The sequence below is a fragment of the Bubalus bubalis genome, chromosome 2 (assembly GCF_019923935.1).
Source record: "Bubalus bubalis isolate 160015118507 breed Murrah chromosome 2, NDDB_SH_1, whole genome shotgun sequence".
In the NCBI taxonomy this organism is placed as follows: domain Eukaryota; kingdom Metazoa; phylum Chordata; class Mammalia; order Artiodactyla; family Bovidae; genus Bubalus; species Bubalus bubalis.
The window spans coordinates 27,863,587-27,882,556 of record NC_059158.1 but is presented as its reverse complement, the minus strand read 5'-3'; the positions used below and the strand labels follow the sequence as shown (position 1 = coordinate 27,882,556).

The 18,970-nt window shown below is 39.3% G+C and overlaps 1 protein-coding gene across 4 annotated transcripts in view; it reads right to left on the bottom strand.

Moving 5' to 3' along the window:
- Positions 1 to 18,970, bottom strand: part of PKHD1 (PKHD1 ciliary IPT domain containing fibrocystin/polyductin) — a 445,850-nt gene that overhangs the window by 180,913 nt on the left and 245,967 nt on the right. For all 4 annotated transcript variants that reach the window (XM_044929073.2, XM_044929075.2, XM_044929078.2 and 1 more), the window contains one exon: positions 14,177 to 14,305. In XM_044929073.2, the coding sequence (XP_044785008.2) occupies positions 14,177 to 14,305 (129 nt within the window). The remainder of the gene's footprint in view (positions 1 to 14,176; positions 14,306 to 18,970) is intronic.

Genomic DNA, 18,970 nt, shown 5'->3' with positions numbered 1-18,970 from the left:
CCTGTGCACACAGTCCAGCCAGTCCTGGTACAGTGCAGCAGGCTTGTCACCTAAACACGAGAAATGCAGGCAGAGGGGTTAGCCCACTGTCCTTAAACCAGACAAAAACCCAGCTCAGTCCAGGTAAGACCAGTGTTGTTTTATCCAAACACTAACTTGCCATCAGGTGATGTTATCATGTAAATAGAGAGAAGCAAACAGATGGCTTCAGATGGGATCCAGGGCTTACAGAGCATCACTGATGGGACAAACGCAGGAAAGAGAGGACAAGCTGTCAGACACAGTGCAGGTCCTGCAGCTCATGGCAGCCTGACAAACAGAATACTAATCTTAAAACATTACTGACTGGAGACATATCAATGATCTTTTGTTACTGGAATTTCACTGACCAGAGACATATCAATATGTTTTCAGAGACTGATACAATTAACATCACCCTGCAAAGTCGTTAGGGCTTAAAATTGATCAAGAGTTCATTCTATACCTTATGATTGTCTTTATCATTCATATTTTGCTCTGTTGGGGTTTTGCTCCAACCTTGTGTATATTAAAAATGTAAAATTTTCAAAAATGACACATTGCAAAAGTTTTAGGAAAGAAGAGTTTTTTGATGAATTTTATGTAGATAAAAGTCTCTGATTGTCCAAGCGATACATATTAGTGTCTCTGAAGATGATGGTTCTTCAGAATATAGTTCTGATTCAGACTATGTGAATATCAGACCAACAAAAAGACAAAAAAACCCTAATGATTGATTCTGATTCAGAAAGTGAAAATGCACATGGTGCTAGAGAATGCTTTGCCTTCACAAAAGAGTGAAGTGAAGACAACATTTTATGAAAATTAGAAGACTTTACAGGTGTGTCCAGTGTAACTACTGAATGCAATAACCCTCAGGGTGTTAGTGAAATAACAGAATTAATTTTTGGTCAGCCAAAATAAAAATTGCCAGCCACAGGCATTAGTTTTCCCCCAAACCCCCTGGTCAATAATGCATTAATAACACACCCACAGCAAAGGACAGTCATATCCCACTTACGGGTTTTTGTTTCTAGTGTTACTAATTTCCAAATATGAGGATATACCTCTAAGAAACAGATATCCCTTCCTTTCTTTTATGGTGGTGTATCTGTTTATATCACCATGACCCTTTAGATCACAGCCTTTGAAATGCTCTATTTGGATCCCTCCTACATGTTTGTTTAAGTAGGGATTTTTGTAATGAACTAGAGAGACTCAAGGAGTCTGGAGGCCTATATTTGAATCTGTGCTCTCACCATGGTCTCTGAACTCTTACTCGGGCATCCCTGTTGGAGTCCATTTTCCTCAGTTATAAAGTGAGAGATAATTGTGGCAGAGACCACCAGTTGTCTCCCAGTATCTCTTTTCTTTTCCATTAGTCATAAGAACTCCAGTTTTTAGCTGAATACATTGTCACCTAGCCAAAAAAACTACATTTCGCAGTCTACGTTTCAGTTAGTTATGACCATTCAGCCATGTGACTTAGAGGTGGAATCCTTCATACTGCCTGCTGCCTAGAATGTGGGTGCAATGGCTGGAGCTCCAGCTAACATCTTGGACCACAGAGTAACTTTGGGAATGGAAAAACAGCACATATTGGAGCAAAAAAATAAATGGAGTCCAAGTCCTTGATCCCACAGAACAGACAAAAGAGACATAAGAGAGAGAGAAACTCCTACTTTCGGGTCTTTGTTACTCACAGAAGACCTAGCTTTATCTAATACAACTGATGCCTAACCTCATAGGGTTGTTTCAAATGTCATGTTAAGTGTAAGAATACTTTGTACTCAGAGGGTTTCCCTAAACTCTTGGCTGTTCTGTGAATAAAAGAGTTACAGGGTTAAATATCTTTCAGAAACAGTACATGCTATATCCCCCCTTGAAATTACACAATCTATATTATCATATAAAGGGCTCTGAAAAAATCAGATGCAAGAAATAATTTTTCTGTGTTTAGTCCCAAATTTCCCCAAGTCATTTGATGTTGGTATCCTTCTTATGGGCTTCACTGGTGGCTCAGACAGTAAAGAATCTGCCTGTAACGTGGAAGACTTGGGTTTGATCCCTGGGTTGGGAAGATTCCCTGGAGTAGGAAATGGCAACCCACTCCAGTATTCTTGCCTGGAGAATTCCATGGACATTATGTGTGATGCTTATAAACAGCTAATTTCATAGGAAACAATTTGAGAAATTCTGGGTAAACTTACCACAGCTACTGCTACTGCTAAGTCACTTCAGTCGTGTCCGACTCTGTGCGACCCCATAGACGGCAGCCCACCAGGCTCCCCCATCCCTGGGATTCTCCAGGCAAGAACACTGGAGTGGGTTGCCATTTCCTTCTCCAATGCAGGAAAGTGAAAAGTGAAAGTGAAGTCGCTCAGTCGTGTCCGACCCTCAGCGACCCCATGGACTGCAGCCTTCCAGGCTCCTCCATCCATGGGATTTTCCAGGCAAGAGTACTGGAGTGGGGTGCCATTAAAAGGTAATATCTAATGATTGTTTTAGCCTTACAATATGGTTAACCTAGGTAGAATCACATCATTCTGGTCCTAGTCTTGATGGTATATGCTTTCGTAACTTTCTGCATATTTTCTACAGCAGTTGTTAATGTTATTAGTTTATAATGGTCACTTTGAGGAGGAGTTTTAATCACTCTCACTCTCTTTGACAGCCTGAAGGCAGTGAACTCCTCAGGGCCTATGTGGACTCTTAATAAGTCAAACATAGGAATCTCCCTTCTAAGGGAACATTCCGGAATACAAAAAAATAAATTCTGAGAAATATTCACATAAGTGTAAAACAAGAGATTTTTTAATGTGTTTTCAAATAAAGTTTAAAAAAAACCATCAGAGTTACCAGTAAGACCTCATTACTGGGCTCCAAGGAAGCCCTGGACATCCAAGAGAGATCACTTATATGGCTGGAAATCGATGCCAGCTACTAATAGAGCTCATCCAAGCCTGCCAACCAGTGTGAAAAACATGGCCTGCCCACAGGGTTCAAGTCCCATGGCCTGAGGACTCTGCCCCAAAAGGGAGCATCTTGATAGCAAGACAGCCATCCAGGCAAAATGGTCTTCTTATGCAAAGGTTCTTGTGACCTGGGCCCTACTTCTCCCAGTGAGGAACAGAATACATTTACAAGGAGAGAAGGGATCTATGGCAGCCCTTTTTGAAGAATATCTACAATGGCAACATCGACATTATGGTAGTAATTAGCACAGAACTAGATAGTGTTATTTAATGTTCTAGTAAAGAAGCATATATATTATCACATCACAAATTCAATTTTTAGTATTTTGATAGCTGGATCGACATAACTGCTTTCTTTTATAAGCCTATTCTTTTTTATGTATTAAAAATATTATTTTGAGATTGGATCCAGGCTTCATGAGACTGCTAAAGGAACCAAGGGCACACGAGTAGTTCAGAAACCCTGGGTTGCGTAAAAGCGTGGTGACCCCCAAGGGTCAACAGAGAACTGCTGTGCTCGTCCAGCCCTTCTGGCTGGGCTGTACCTCTAATGGGCAAACTTCTTATCTTTAAAGCTCTGCATGTGAAGACACTCCGAAAGCTCCCTCCAGAAAGTATAATCAATTCAAGAAATGGCAACTATACCTGAACCAATAATTGGGAAATCATGAATTATTTAATTCGACATTCCAAGAATATCTGCATGGAAAACAGACCATAAAGTAAAGAGAAAAAGAAGTAATTCGATTAGAGCAAGTGAAAAAAGCCCTGCTCTAGATTAAGGGCCCCGTAGGCAGCTGTTCCTTCCTCGGCTCAACTTCCCTGGCCCCAACCAGGAGGTAAAATACATATGCAAGCACTCAGGTCCCCTTCTCTTGTAAGAAATGCCTGTGTCTCCTCAAAGAATATTAATTCCACTAGGCAAATTTCTTAGGGGAATAAAGCAAGGTAAAAATATAGGTTTCTGCATTGAAGTCAAGGAAAAATTTCATTAATTCTCAGCAAATTTGTGGCCGTGCAGATAACAGACTACGGGGTCGTTAAGAACTTGAAAGCTGATTTCTTAGTAAGGCGACCAACTTGTTCTGGTTTGTCTTGGACTTTTCAGGTTTTATCGCTACAAGTCCTGTGTCCCAGAAAACTCCTCAGTTCTGGATAAACCAGAGTAGTCTGTCGCTCTAATTACTAATGACTCTAAAGAGATGAGTTCCTAAGATCAACACCCCAAAGTAAATATCAAAATCTCTGGATGCTGCTTTCACTATTCTGAATTTGAACGGACTTCACCAATGTACTCTGATGGGCTGCGGCTGCTGCTGCTGCTGCTGCTAAGTCGCTTCAGTCGTGTCCGACTCTGTGCGACCCCATAGACGGCAGCCCACCAGGCTCTGCTGTCCCTGAGATTCTCCAGGCAAGAACACTGGAGTGGGTTGCCATTTCCTTCTTCAGATGGGCTACTATTGCCTGTTAAAAATATGACCATAAATTCTTACCTTCAGAACTAAACTCACTTTAACAATTATATACAGTCTAAATTTTTATTAAAAATGCATCTATTGTGTTGATTTATATTTTTGTAATACTGTATCCCTTTAGGAAATGATAATGTTACCTTAGAGAAAATAGCCTGTTCTATTTTCCCAGACTGACTGAGCTATACAAATTGACCAGTTCTGTTAGACTAAGCTTATTATATAACCTATTAATTTGGAACACTTGGCCATATTCTAGAAACAAAGTGTATATGGACAACTGGGCTGCCACACTAGAAGTGTTACTACTGTCTCATCAGGGAGTAACTAATTGCTTTTAGTTTTAACAAATTTTATTTCTTTTAATTTCCTCCCTTGTGAAGAAAAGGCAACCCTCATACACTGCTGGTGGGAATGCAAACTGGTGCACCCACTGTGGAAAATAGTATGGAGGTTTCTCAGAAAACCAAAAATAGAACTACCGTATGACCCAGCAATTCTATTCCTTAGTATATATCTTAAAAAAAGGCCACACAAAATACTAATTTGAAAATATACACACACCCAGTGTTCATAGTAGCATTTACAATTACCAAGATAGGGAGCAACCTAAGTGTCCATCAATTGATGAATGGATGAAGAATTAGAACCCAAAGGTCCAGAAGGGTCACACTTCTGGGAGACTGGAGTTGGGAGTTTGTAAACTTATAAAAGTAGTGATTCTGTGGGTGGGGTAAGTACCAAAATAAACCCTGAGTCTCCTACACACTTCATACTTGCTGATAGTCCCCCTACCCAAATTATGATCTGAAGACCCTGGAGAAGTATGCGCCCTCCTAAAAAAGTGCTATAATCCTAATACTAATGGACTATGACAATGAGTGTGCTTCTTAGGTGAGTAAGGACAGAAAAGAGTTTGAAAACTGCTCAATTAAACTGAAACTCCAATTAGTTACAGCAAGTTAGCAAGCCATAAAGAGTGTCAGGGGCTACATGACTTGGGTCCTGAGAGAAGATTCTAAGTGAGTTCTAATTAGTCCAGAAACAAGTGCCGTGACTGAGTCAAACAGACTGATAAATTGAGATTCAAGAAAGGATATCAACTTATTTTAATATATTTTTATTATGTTCCTTTTCTCACTTGCGGGAAATTTAAAAATCTCAGTTGTTATTTTAATTGAAATTTAATTTTTATGGGGAAAAATATACAGCTGGAAAAATACTTTAAAAAAAAATTCAACTCTTGGTTTTCCAGCACTGACAAGCATGCCCTATCACAGGTCTGGGTTGGTAGTCAGGGCATCAGTGTTACTCATTTGTAAAAAGCCGTTTGAATCACAGTCTTCCCAACTTAAAGGAACTCCCTAGACTTCAAGAATGTCTCTCAAAAGTAAACCTATTTGAAGGACACAAATTATCTAAAATACAGCAAATAAAGCAACAGTTTCTTTCTTATAAATTTTAGCAGACAATTTGCAACCCTGGTTTGAAAACAAGGAAACTGAAATCCTATTCTTATCCTTGATACAAAAGTTCATATACGTTTGGATAATGATAATAATGGGGTTCATAGGATTTTACAATTTATAGACCACTTGCATTATTTTAGCTCATCTGAGTGTCACTAAGTTCCCTACCAGTTCAACAATTCTATTAACATGTATCCATATTTTACATATATATTAATGTTTACTTAATACAAGTAAATCCATAGAAAAATGCCTCAAATAAAACTAAATTGCTTGATAATCATTCAATTCACCCAAGGATACCATATTGCAAAGGATTTTGCATTAGATTGCCTTAAATAGTAAGCTTCTGTGGTATATTCTTAAATAACTGAATATATGAAAAGTCAGGTTACATTAAGCCTTTCGTAACTATTTGAGGAGGTCAGTAGAAATACTTGCCCCAAGGAGTTTGGGATCCTGATATTTCCTTCTTGAGGGAAGGACATAGCCTCAACACCCTTCACCATAAGGCAAGGTTCCCAGAGGTCTGCGCTCCCCTCCAAGAAACTGCCTAAAAGAAGGAGATGAATACACTATCTAAAGATCCTTGGATCTCTGGTTTCAAATTTTCTTTTTACTTGTTTATTTTTATTTTCTAATAATGCTGATTAAAATTTCTGTGTCAAGTATCTCTTGAAATCGTATTTGTTCTTCCCCACACAATCTTAAAGAATTAGCTTTCACACTCAGGTTCTAAATACGGTAAAGGAAATGTTGACTGTTGTCCTTGCAGACATTTAATTTCTGCCCTGAAAGAAGCAAAATGTTCAACACACTCATGCTCTACTTCTGCCCTCATGCCAAGGCACCCCTCTCTCCCAAGAAGAGGCTTCTGGTCGTGCATGTAGAGAATTGGACACAGGTTGCAGCCCAACACTGCCATCCTTCAGCCATCTCAGGGTGAGAAATCCCAGATCAGGGCTCTAATTATGTTCAAGGGTTGAAGAACCCCACTCTGGGGACAGTGAAGAAGCAATATCATAACACCCAGCATGGTAGATAGTAGAGAATAAACTAAAATCCTTTGACCAGTCTGTCTCCTGGTGTTCTTCAATTTCTGACTCACATAAGCCAACAGAATCTAAATAATGTCTGCCCAGAGAGAGAAGACAGCACAAATTGACAAGACCCTAAACACTCAAACCTTTTGAATTAAGTCAGGTACATCTGCTCTTAATTACATGCGTGCACATGCACTCACATACATAAACACATGCACAGTGGTAGATTAAAGACAGCTGCAAGTTCTTTGCTATTCCTCTCAATGAAAGTACAGCCTAATTCTCCTCCTTTGTACCTGGGCAGGCTTTAGTGCCCTGCTTGAGCAAGAGAGTGTGATGGTCATGATATTCTCAGTCTGCTAGTCTGGCTTGGAAGGTGTGTAGCTTTCTTCCTGGTCTTTTACCTGTTTAACATTCAAAAAAGTAAGATCATGGCACCCAGTCCCATCAATTCATGGCAAATAGATGGGGAAACAATGGAAACAGTGACAGACTTTATTTTCTTGGGCTCCAAAATCACCATGGGCAGTGACTGCATCCATGAAATTAAAAGACACTTGTTCCTTGGAGGAAAAGCTATGACAAACCTCGACAACATATTAAAAAGCAGAGACATCACTTTGCCGACAAAGGTCCATATAATCAAGGCTATGGCTTTTCCAGTAGTCATGTATGGATGTGAGAGTTGGACCATAAAGAAGGCTGAACACCAAAGAATTGATGCTTTCGAACTGTGGTGCTAGAAAAGACTCTTGACAGTCCCTTGGATTGCAAGGAGACCAAACCAGTCAATCCTAGAGGAAATAAAGCCTGAATATTCATTGGAAGAACTGATGCTGAAGTTGAAGCTTCAATACTTTGGCCACCTGATATGAAGAGCCAACTCATGAAAAGATCCTGATGCTGGGAAAGATTGAGGGCAGGAAGAGAAGGGGTGACAGAGGAGGAGACACTTAGATGACATCACCAACTCAATGGACATGAGGTTGAGCCAACTGTAAGAGACAGTGAAGGACAGGGAAGCCTGACATGCTGCAGTCCATGGAATCACAAAGAATCAGACATGACTAAGCAACTGAACAGCAACAACTTAACTGCTCACTTGGAGGGAACTCCTTTTTAGGATGTTCCTTCTTGGAATCCAGCTACCACGCTATTAGAAAACCCAAGACCACATAGAAACCCATGTGGAGAGGAACTGAGTTCTCTTAGCTGACTGCCCTGGTCGAGCTCACAGCTAATAACAAGGGTCACCTGCCAGCTGCATGAGTGACCTCTCTCGGGCCACCCAGACATGCTGGGACCTTAGATGAGCCCAACCATAATCTGACAGCAATGCATGAAAGACTCCAGCATGAAGATCCCAAGTCTAGCCCTTCCCCACAAAATTATGAACAAAATAAAAGGTATGTTTTAAGCTATTAAGTTTCTAGGTGGCTTTTTAAGTAATGACAGATTTCCAGAACACTCACACTCCTTTAATCAGCATAGTGAAGACGTGCATCCACCATACAAAGAACCCCAGTAACTCAAGTTTAAATTAACTCACCCTTCCCACTTGCTAGCAATCCAGAATATATGGGGGTGATTCTTTGTGTGCCTTTCTGTTTGATCTAACTGAAAAAATACCAGAATTCTGAAACTATTTGAGACAACACTGGTATTTATAGTATTTGGTTTCTGATTGACGTTGCAGACCCAAATCTCTGTATTATGAACATCTTACCCTAAACTACTTTTCATTTCAGGTAAGAAAAATAAGTAAATCAAACTAATAATGCTCTACTTAGAACAGTTTGTAAAAATTTCTTCCCCAGAAAAAATTATTTCCTGATTTGTGGTCATCTTAACTCATATCTCCAACCTTAATGCCTTGCGGTTTAACAAGGAAATTCATTAAGCACTGTTGATTTTGAACATCACAGGACTTTGATGAGCCTCACTGCCATTTAAAGTACCCAAGTATTGAAAATCAGGACAAACAGAGGAACTATTATGAAAGAAAACCAGTACTTCCCCATTCATCTCTTCAAATAAGGACAGTTCAAAGTAATACGGGAAAATGGAACACAGTGAATTCTACCACACATACACGCAAAAATAAAATCATGCTGGAGGCTACATGATATCATATCTGTACCCTTCAGAACAGAATCCTGCCCCTTAGAATTATAACACATTTTCCTTTCATTAAGCCTGCTCTGTGTCAACTGGGTGTCATCCTGTCGTGGCTGAGACTTCTTCAGAGAAAGAACTGGAAGCATCAAATCCTCACAGGTCAGTTCAGGATAAAACCTGGAGTACACGCTAGTAGGATCATTCGTGAAGTTTTGAGATTTGCATGGCTTATTAGAACTCGTTTTCACTCTGTGAGATGTTGTGAACACATCTAGACCAATTCTCCTAGTATTTAGATGGCAAAGACAACCAGATATACTTGTTTGCGTGAAGCAAAGTCATCATAAACTAAACTACAAAAGCCAATTCTTCACGATGACTTCAGCTCACTCCATAATACCACCAAGAAGAATTTACAGCTTTTTCAAAATCCAACGTCTATAAAGACAGAATGCCTCGAAGGAAAATGGTACCATACTTAAAATAGTGATATCTTTTATTAGTACAGTAAAGTCCTATTTTTATGGAATAGGATGGGTCTGAGGTCATTCCATAAAATTGATTTCCCAGAAAATGGAAATAGGCAATTTACCCTAAGAATTTTATTGAAAAATTATGCTATTCTATTTGAATAATGATGGGAATGTTCTACACATTTCCTTTATTAATGAATTAAAATACACAAAACATCATAAAATTATATTAGAGGTTCAAAAGTATCACTTAAATCTTCTTTACCAGTCACTTTCATTTTGTAAAATCAGCAGTTCCATTAAAATCGTATTATGTAAAAATGGGTTTTTACTGTAATAATAGTTATTACCTATTTAGCTTCCAAGGATGTTGTGAAAATTAAATAATAAGCCATTGGAAAGCAAATACAAAGTGTCGCTAATACCAGAGGCCAAGAGGGGCAGCCAGATGGAAAAATGAAAGAAAAGAGCACCTGACACATTAAAAACCACAGCTTTCATCTCTGATTCCATTATCGCCAACACTCCATACAGTGGTCATGTGTGCTGACGTTATCTCATTTAATCCTTTCAACATGATGATGTGTTAATTATAGCCCTCATGTGGTCAGAAAGTGAACGTGGGAAACGTTTACACTTGTCCCATATCATGCAGTTTGTAAATGTCAGAATCTGAATGTGAACCCAGGTTTATCCTAGTCAAAAGCCCATCCTGCATCTCCTAAAGCACTGCTTCCTCCCCAGTTCACCCTCATAATTGGCCTTCAGTTTTTCACCCCGTCCATCAAGGTCCTCCTCAAATGCCTCTTGCTCTGCGAGGCCAGCTCTCTTCTCACCCAAGACACTTTGATTCTAAACACTTCTGTTCATTACAGCTGCGTGTTGTTATTATTACACTTTAGTATGTGTTTTATCAACCCAGCTAATTTACCAGCTGCTTGAGATCACAGCTGATCAGAGGTCCTGGTTCAGTGCCTTGAACACAGTGAGTGTTCAGTTATTGTTGGTTAAACTGAATTGGAAAAGGAATGTTAACTTGAATTAGAACTACACTTGCTACCAGATGCAAAGCGGGTACTTCCACCAATGGCTCATTGCATCAGATACCTCTTTGGGGAGTTTTTCCAGCTTCTCTACGTGTATGCGCCTAATGAGAATGTAGTGAGATTGAATGCGTCCTGGAGAATATCTGACAGATGCCAGGTATTCAATAAATAGTATTTTTTAATTCAAAGTGAAGGGAACAATGGAAACAGTAAGTAGAGAGGTATAAATTCAGTATAATATAGAGTCTGATCTGAGTGTATCAGAGCAAGTAGGAATGGTGAGTTTTTTTAAAATATATGTGGTAAAGAGGTAAGGCTCTGGAATCAAACTGTCTGCTTCCCTCTGCCAGCCTTTCCTCTTGTTATCTGGCAGAAACTTGGGAAGTTACTTACCTCTCTGGGTACTAAATCCCTCAGTTATTAAAAAAAAAAAAAAAAAAAAAAGAAGAAGAAGATAACAACGGGATCCAACTCAAAGTAGTTGTGAGGAATAACTGAGAAGATCCATGTAGAACACTTAGCACATACCCAGCACTCAAATTACAGTTGCTGGGACCATCATCATTATCATCAGGAAAATCTTAATTCTTAGGACTCTGTTCAAAGGAGAAAGCGTTATTTTCTATAGACCTGTATAATCCTGCAGTTGCCCTGGGTCAATCCTATGAAACCCACAGATTCAGTTCTGGTGTTAAATTACAGACGGCAGCCTGGAGACCGTGTGCTTCATTCAAGCAATACTTGGTGTCTCTTTTGCGCCAGACTTGAATGAACAAACTCTCTTGATTTCGAGGAAGCAAAGGAGGAAAGAAAACAGAGCAGCCAGGAAAAAGGTCAAGACGGTAAAACCACAAGTAGAAAGAGGAGGTCAATTCAACCCTAGGGGCCATCAAAGGTCAAAGTATCAGGGTTTGCCAAAAATCAAAAGGGAGAAGTAATCCATCAGAGCTCCTGCATTAGACCCTCAACAGAACAGATTTCAAACATTGGCCACTTTCAGATAATTTTCTAGAATTATCAACAGACAGGGCTTTTTAGAGGAGAGAGGCAATAAGAAGTAAGGATTTCATTTATTATGTATTACAAATCTGTTCTCATTCACTTATTTTCCAATTGGAAACTAAATAATGAACAATAATGGTAGGTTTTAAAAATCTTAACTTTCATTTTTACAATAATGCTGAAGGACCAACTGGGAGACACTTCAGATATCCCGTATTTGTGCCCCACCCCCGCCTTTTTCCAAAGCACTGATTTGTGCTCCTTAAGAGCAACTTTGTGAAGAATTTGGGTCCATCTTACAAGCTGACCATGAAGAAAGGAATGAAGGAAGATGGAGAATGCCAGGGACCGGGAAACCAGGACACACAGTGGATACAGACAACAGCAATGCCAAGCAAGAAAGCAAAGACTGCTTGTCGCTCAGCATAAAGGTCCCAAAGGATACTAAAAGCTTGGCAACCTTCAAAAGCTTCTTGTGCTTCCTGCTTGGGGTGGGGGAAACAGCTTGCTTAGTGGGAAAAACCATAGCCCAGGGCCAATCCACTGGCTACATTCATCAAAGAGATGGCTGAGACAGAACAGATTTTTCCTTTCCGTATAGGAATGACTCATGAGCTTGTTTATTCAAAAAGTTCCATCCTCCATGGAGAGAGGTGGGTGATAGGGGGTGGGATGATAATAAGCAGTTTATGTTTGTATCGGTCAGCCCCCTCCTCCAGCCCTCATCTCTGTGTATCATATGCACCCCACCAATACCCAGAAGGTGGTCAGTATGTTTTGATCTTTCTGCCTTCTCGTCCCATCATGAATAAAGCAAACAACACCACCACTCTTTTTGTTTACTCATAGGTTGTGAAGAGTCGGACACGACTGAGCGACTTCACTTTCACTTTTCACTTTCCTGCATTGGAGAAGGAAATGGCAACCCACTCCAGTGTTCTTGCCTGGAGAATCCCAGGGACGGCGGAGCCTGGTGGGCTGCCATCTATGGGGTCACACAGAGTCGGACACGACTGAAGCGACTTAGCAGCAGCAGCAGCGGTCCTTTTAGAAAGGGAATGTACTTGATTGGTTAAGAATAAGGACTTTGAGACAGACTGCCTGTGTCAAAATCCTGACTCTGCTGAATTGCAAACTGTGTGACCCTGGGCAAGTTCCCTAACCACCCTGGGCCCCTGTTTCTATGTCAGTAAAAATGGGGATGATGATAATATTACTTGTATTGCAGAATTATTATGAAGATTAAATCAGTTAATATATGAAGAATGATTCCTGAATATTGTTAGTTGTCAACCTGTGTTTAATATTGTGTGTGTGTTAGTCACTAAGTTGTGTCTGACTCTTTGAGACCCCACAAACTAACCCTCCAGGCTTCTCTGTCTGTGGGATTCTTCAGGCAAGAATACTGGAGTGGGTTGCCATTCCCTTCTCCAGAGGATCTTCCTGACCCAGGGATTGAACCTGGGTCTCCTGCATTGCAGGCAGATTCTTTACCATTTGAGCTACAGGGAAGAACTTGTTTAATATTTTAGCATATTATTATTTCACAGATGACCAAATATTCTTCTTCAAGTACTGATCCTCTTTTATTCAGTATTATCTTTAGAAGTTCAAATTAAATCATAAATGGAAATAGGTCTTTTAGAGAAACTATATCTGTTCTATGAAGAATATTCTTCTCAGGCTAGGAAAATTTTCTGGGAATTTCAAAAATTCTCTCTTAAGAAAGAAGAATTTTACAAGTATGATGCGTAAATCTGTATATCTGAGGAATCATCTTTCCCTTCTTATTTAAACAAAAAGAGAGTTCTAGGTAGAAGTGTGTTAGTCGCTCAGTCATGTCTGACTCTGTGAATCCATGGACTATAGCCCGCCAAGCTCCTCTGTCCATGGAATTCTCCAGGCAAGTATACTGGAGTGGGTAGCCATTCCCTTCTCCAAGGGATCTTCCCAACCCAGGGATCAAACCCGGGTCTCCTGCTTTGCAGGCAGATTCTTTACCATCTGAAGCCACCAGATGGATTGATGAAAAGATAGGTGAGAGACTGGAGAGATGATGGATTGGTAGAATGTTGCTTTTCTATTTTATTTATCTGTTCCTTGCCTATCATCTTTGAAAAACCATGGCAATAGAAGACCTTGTCATTTCTCAGTCCCATGTTTAAAAGATTCACAAATGCAAAAGAGCAGGAGGCATTTACAAACTGCTTCTTTCCATACTCTCCTTGTCTTTCAAATATAAGAACACTAAAATTTTCTATAAATCTGTTCTTGGATATATTAGAAAAAGAATCCAGTTAGTGAATTAGTCTAATTCCTTTTGGCATGGGGCTATTTACCCCACCTTTAATGAAGGTAGGCGGAACTATCTGTTCCGGGTTTACTGGGTTATTAAATTCCTCTCTTGTAATAACCCAAAAGAGAAGGTTGTAGACATAATTGCCTATTTATTTTCACATTCTTTACTGTGTTGTTCAGAATATCTAAACGACAGATAATTCCCAGATTGGCCTGATTCAGTCTATCTGTGATTATTCACACCATGGATTGTTTCGCTTACTGGATAAAATCAGGACGTCTTCCCCAGGGCCTGGACTGGCACCGCTGTGTCCTCCCCAGCCCTCAGCCACGCCTTCCCATGCTTCAGGGAGGGACCATTTTAAAACTGACTCTGGTACAGAGGTAGAAGCTAGAAAACAAAAGGAAAATAACAAGGGTAATGATGAAAATCTGACTCACTATGATAACTTGCAAATTCTATCCTTATATTAAGATCCTGGTGACATTTTCACTTCCCACAAAAAGCTGCCTTCAGATATTTATATTAATGAAAACATTTATCATGTATAAAATAAGTAATTATTCAATCCTTGGATTACCTCCACTTGAAGGGAAAATGTATTCTACTTTTGCAATTAAACACTTGTGTTTTGCCTTTATTATGAATAGCACAGCATATGTTTAGCATGAGCCATTTGTAAAATGCAAATACAGAAAGAAAAAGAAAAATAATAATTGCCTACTATCTCACCACCTAGAGATAACTGCCATTAACCTTTTATTTGTGTTTCCTTCCAGAATCTCTCAGCATTTTTATGTAATTTAGATCATATAACTTGTAATTTTACATTCAGTTCTTATTTTACTTGGCAGATTTTCTGGGAGATTCATAAATTTACATAATGAGAGAAAGAATCTCCTCTAGTACTTGCTAACTTCATAAGCATAAATAATGAGTGCCTCCTCTATCAGAACTGTCCTAAAAAAACAGTGAAATAGTGCAAAAAGAAATAAAATGTCATGCTTGCCCCCCAGGAGGTACTAACATTGTGTAAGTATGTAAGTAAATACTAGGGGGATAGAATTCTGAAGGGAATTATCTTTGATGGTACCTGACCAAGGCAGGCAGTGAGACCTCACCAGGGGAGGCTTCCTGGAGTCGGAGCATCTGAGCTGCACTTAAAGGCTTAGGACCCAATGAGGTGAAGGGGGTGAGGATATGAACTGAGAGTCTGCCCTCTAGAGGGATGAACACAATGGATGGCAAGAAATGAGAGATTATGTGGAAGGAATACAAGCAATCTGGTATTGCTGAGTCACACAGTCGCAAAGAGGCGGGTGATAGGGCCAGAAAAACAACCAGAGGTCAGAGCAGGAAGGGTAACAAAAATGCCAAGGGTCAGCCGGGGGTTTCCAGCATAGGTGGTACCTGGTGGAGATGCCCATTAAGACCCACATTTGATTAAATCAGTTTGGGCCATTTAAAGTTTGGGGTGTCTTTGAGGCCTCCAGGTAGAGATGCACAGCAAGCAGGGCATGGATGTGAATCTGAAGGATGGGAAAGAACTCTGAATCTGAGAGATGGATCTTGGCATCATTGGCCCAGAGGCCATATTTGAAAATCTGAGGATGGGTTGTGAGAGCTCCTTGGGACTACAGTGTGGAAAGACAAAATGCCTAAGGTCAGAACCATGGAGAACACCTGACTATTTTGTCTGTATGAACCCAACTCCCTGCTGGTTATGGTCTAATTAGGGCCCCAGGATAACTTAAAAATACATGGATTATGGTCAAGTAGAAATCCTAGACAATTTAATTAGCACAAATATATCCCACACCATGGAAACCAGGCGATGTCTTGGAACAAACTTTATTGTGAAAGGGGTTTTAGAAATATTTTATATTTATCTACTATTATATAATAAATCATAGTGGAAAAGCATAAGAAAATAATATATATATATAAATATGTTGCTGTATACCAGAAACTATAGATCAACTATAAATTTATAAATCAACTATACATTTTTTTAAATAAAATTTAAAAAAGAGAAATATTTTATAAATACCAATAATATAATACATTCTTACAAAGAAACTTTCTAAGTTTCTTTTCAATTTTGTTTTCTTTCCAGTACTATACTCTAAATACCCAGATGGTGATAGGATGGGGATATTTGTTGAGGTGGCCACTAACAGACACCACAAAACAGAAAGAGATGTTCTCATTTCCAGTGATATTTTAAACAGGCAATGATCAGGTTCTTTAAAACCCTACTCCAAGCCTCAAAAACCCTTAGTTGTTTCAATTTTGTACCACACGTTAGAAACATTCTTCATTTTTGTCATCTTCACTCTTTTCTATGGGAGGGTTAAACCTGTCTTTAACTGAACAAACTAAATCTTGAAATTGCTATTCTAAGAAATGTTATGATGAATGAATTTGATTATTTTATACCATCTTGCCTTAAAATAAGAACACTTAATAGAGAAGGACATGTTTAGTCTCCTGCAGTTATGAGATGTCTATACAGTTAACATCAGGTTTCCAGGTGACTATTTTTAATACAGAAAGGAGAGGAGAGGAAAAGAAGCCTAAAGAGTTAAAGCTATCAGCTATATACATGGAGAACCAGAAGAGAGGAATGTCTTGGAAGACTAAGAAATAAAGAATGTCCAGAGAGTAGAAGTGATCTTGTTAATAGCAAAGTTCCAATAAGAGAAGGAATAAGAAGTGGCTGCTGAATGTGACAACCAGGGCATGGGTGATCAAGAGGAAGAGAGTGTCAGTGGACTGCTGGAGGTGGAAACCACTTGAATTCCAGCAGACTTAGGAGTACACTAGAAGTGAGGAAGAAAAGACATTAGGTCTGATCATGCAAAACACTTATTGAGGAAAGGATCTGAGATCCTGAGCCTTTGATCTGTCTTCCTACTTTTTAGATACATTAGACTTATCTTAAAACTGGAGTACATGAACACTGTTCAAGACCAACGTTTCCCTCTCAAATTTGTCAGTTAACAACAGTCACCACTTGAAATGGTCTCCAATTCGTTATGTAAGCCAAATATTGCCATCTAATCCTTCATTTACCCAGCTTCTTTTTTTTTCTTTTTTCCTTTTTTTAAAAATTAATTAATTTATTTTACTTTACAATATTGTATTGGTTTTGCCATACATTGACATGAATCAGCCATGGGTATACATGTGTTCCCCATCCTGAACCCCCCTCCCACCTCCCTCCCCATCCCATCCCTCTGGGTCATTCCAGTGCACCAGCCCCGAGCACCCTGTCTCATGCATCGAACCTGGACTGGTGATTCATTTCACATATGATATTTTACAGGTTTCAATGCCATTCTCCCAAATCATCCCACCCTCGCCCTCTCCCACAGAGTCCAAAAGACTGTTCAATATATCTGTGTCTCTTTTGCTGTCTCACATACAGGGTTATCATTACCATCTTTCTAAATTCCATATATATGCGTTAGTATACTATATTGGTGTTTTTCTTTCTGGCTTACTTCACTCTGTATAATAGGCTCCAGTTTCATCCACCTCATTAGAACTGATTCAAATGTATTCTTTTTAATGGCTGAGTAATATTCCATTGTGTATATGTACCACAGCTTTCTTATCCATTCATCTGCTGATGGACATCTAGGTTGCTTCCATGTCCTGACTATTATAAACAGTGCTTTTTATGGCTCTGCATCAAGAGAAGGCTCATCTTTTGATAAGTCTGCAGAAGCAATGTCAACTTGTGGAAGACTCAGTGTCTATGAATTTTGTTTTGATTTTTTTTTTTAATTGAGAGGTACTGAACAGAAGAAGCCAGGAATGATGGAGAGGTTAACTTCATTTGCTGATAAAATAAAGTTCAAAAGATGCTAGAAGGGATGGATTGACTTGAAATAGGAGAAAGGCTGACAGATTTCAAAGCCAGAAGAAAGGAAATAAACCTGATCTGTGGGGAAAGGGAGGGCAAATTTAGGAAAAGAGTATCCAATCATCTGCTGCTGCTAAGTCACTTCAGTCATGTCCAACTCTGTGCAACCCCACAGATGGCAGCCCACCAGGCTTCCCCATCCCTGGGATTCTCCAGGCAAGAACACTGGAGTGGGGTGCCGTTTCCTTCTCTGTCCAATCATCTGAATGTTTGTAAATACTGTCAACAATATTTGCAATTAGACCCCACTGAAAAGACAACATAGCTGAGGTAAAAGCTCCTCAGAAATATTTTTACTTTCCCCTAATGTGAGTTGCTTCACCCTTTTCTTCTCCTTCGTCTTTTATAAAGCACCATGGACACCGAGAGAAAACCAGTGAAGTCACAGCGTCAGAGGAGCATTAAAGACCTGTATGGGGTCTTCAGAAAACTGGGTACCATCCTGACCCAGATGAGCATACATCCTTACCCCAACCTGACTAAGCACTATGCAACAGCTTTCATCAGCACCACTTTCTCTGCTTCTTCCTAACACTGCCCCATACATACTTTAATTTTTGCTTCCTTGGAGTTTCCAACGTCCCCACGATGACCAGCACAGTCTTATACACAGGTTAAGTCCTCAACGAAATAAAAGGCTAAAAGACTCTGTAGCAGAACACCTAAACCCAAAATATATTTTCTGCATTATATGTTCATTGAATCTTTTAATGGGAACATATAGATGGAACTCCATTATTTATTCCATTCTTGTTTTGTCAAAGAATTTTTGATATTGCAAACATTTTACTGTTTTTCATAGAGCTCTCCATTCAACAAAATACACATGCCATAGTTTAATTTTGACATTTGTGCTTATATCCCACATGATAGAGATCAATCAATGCCTTGGAACCATATTAATAATAAATATTTGAATATAACAAATGGTAACATACTAGTTCCATGACTCCCTGGGTCTTAGGATAGTTTTCTGTCCCAATCTATATAAGCTACAAAAATTGGCTATATATAAGAAATTTAATGTAACTCACAAATTAAAATATACCAAAAAAGGTAGCTTGAACACTTTAGGGTTTACATGGTATAACAGAAAGAACACTGGCCTGAGTTGGAAACTTGAG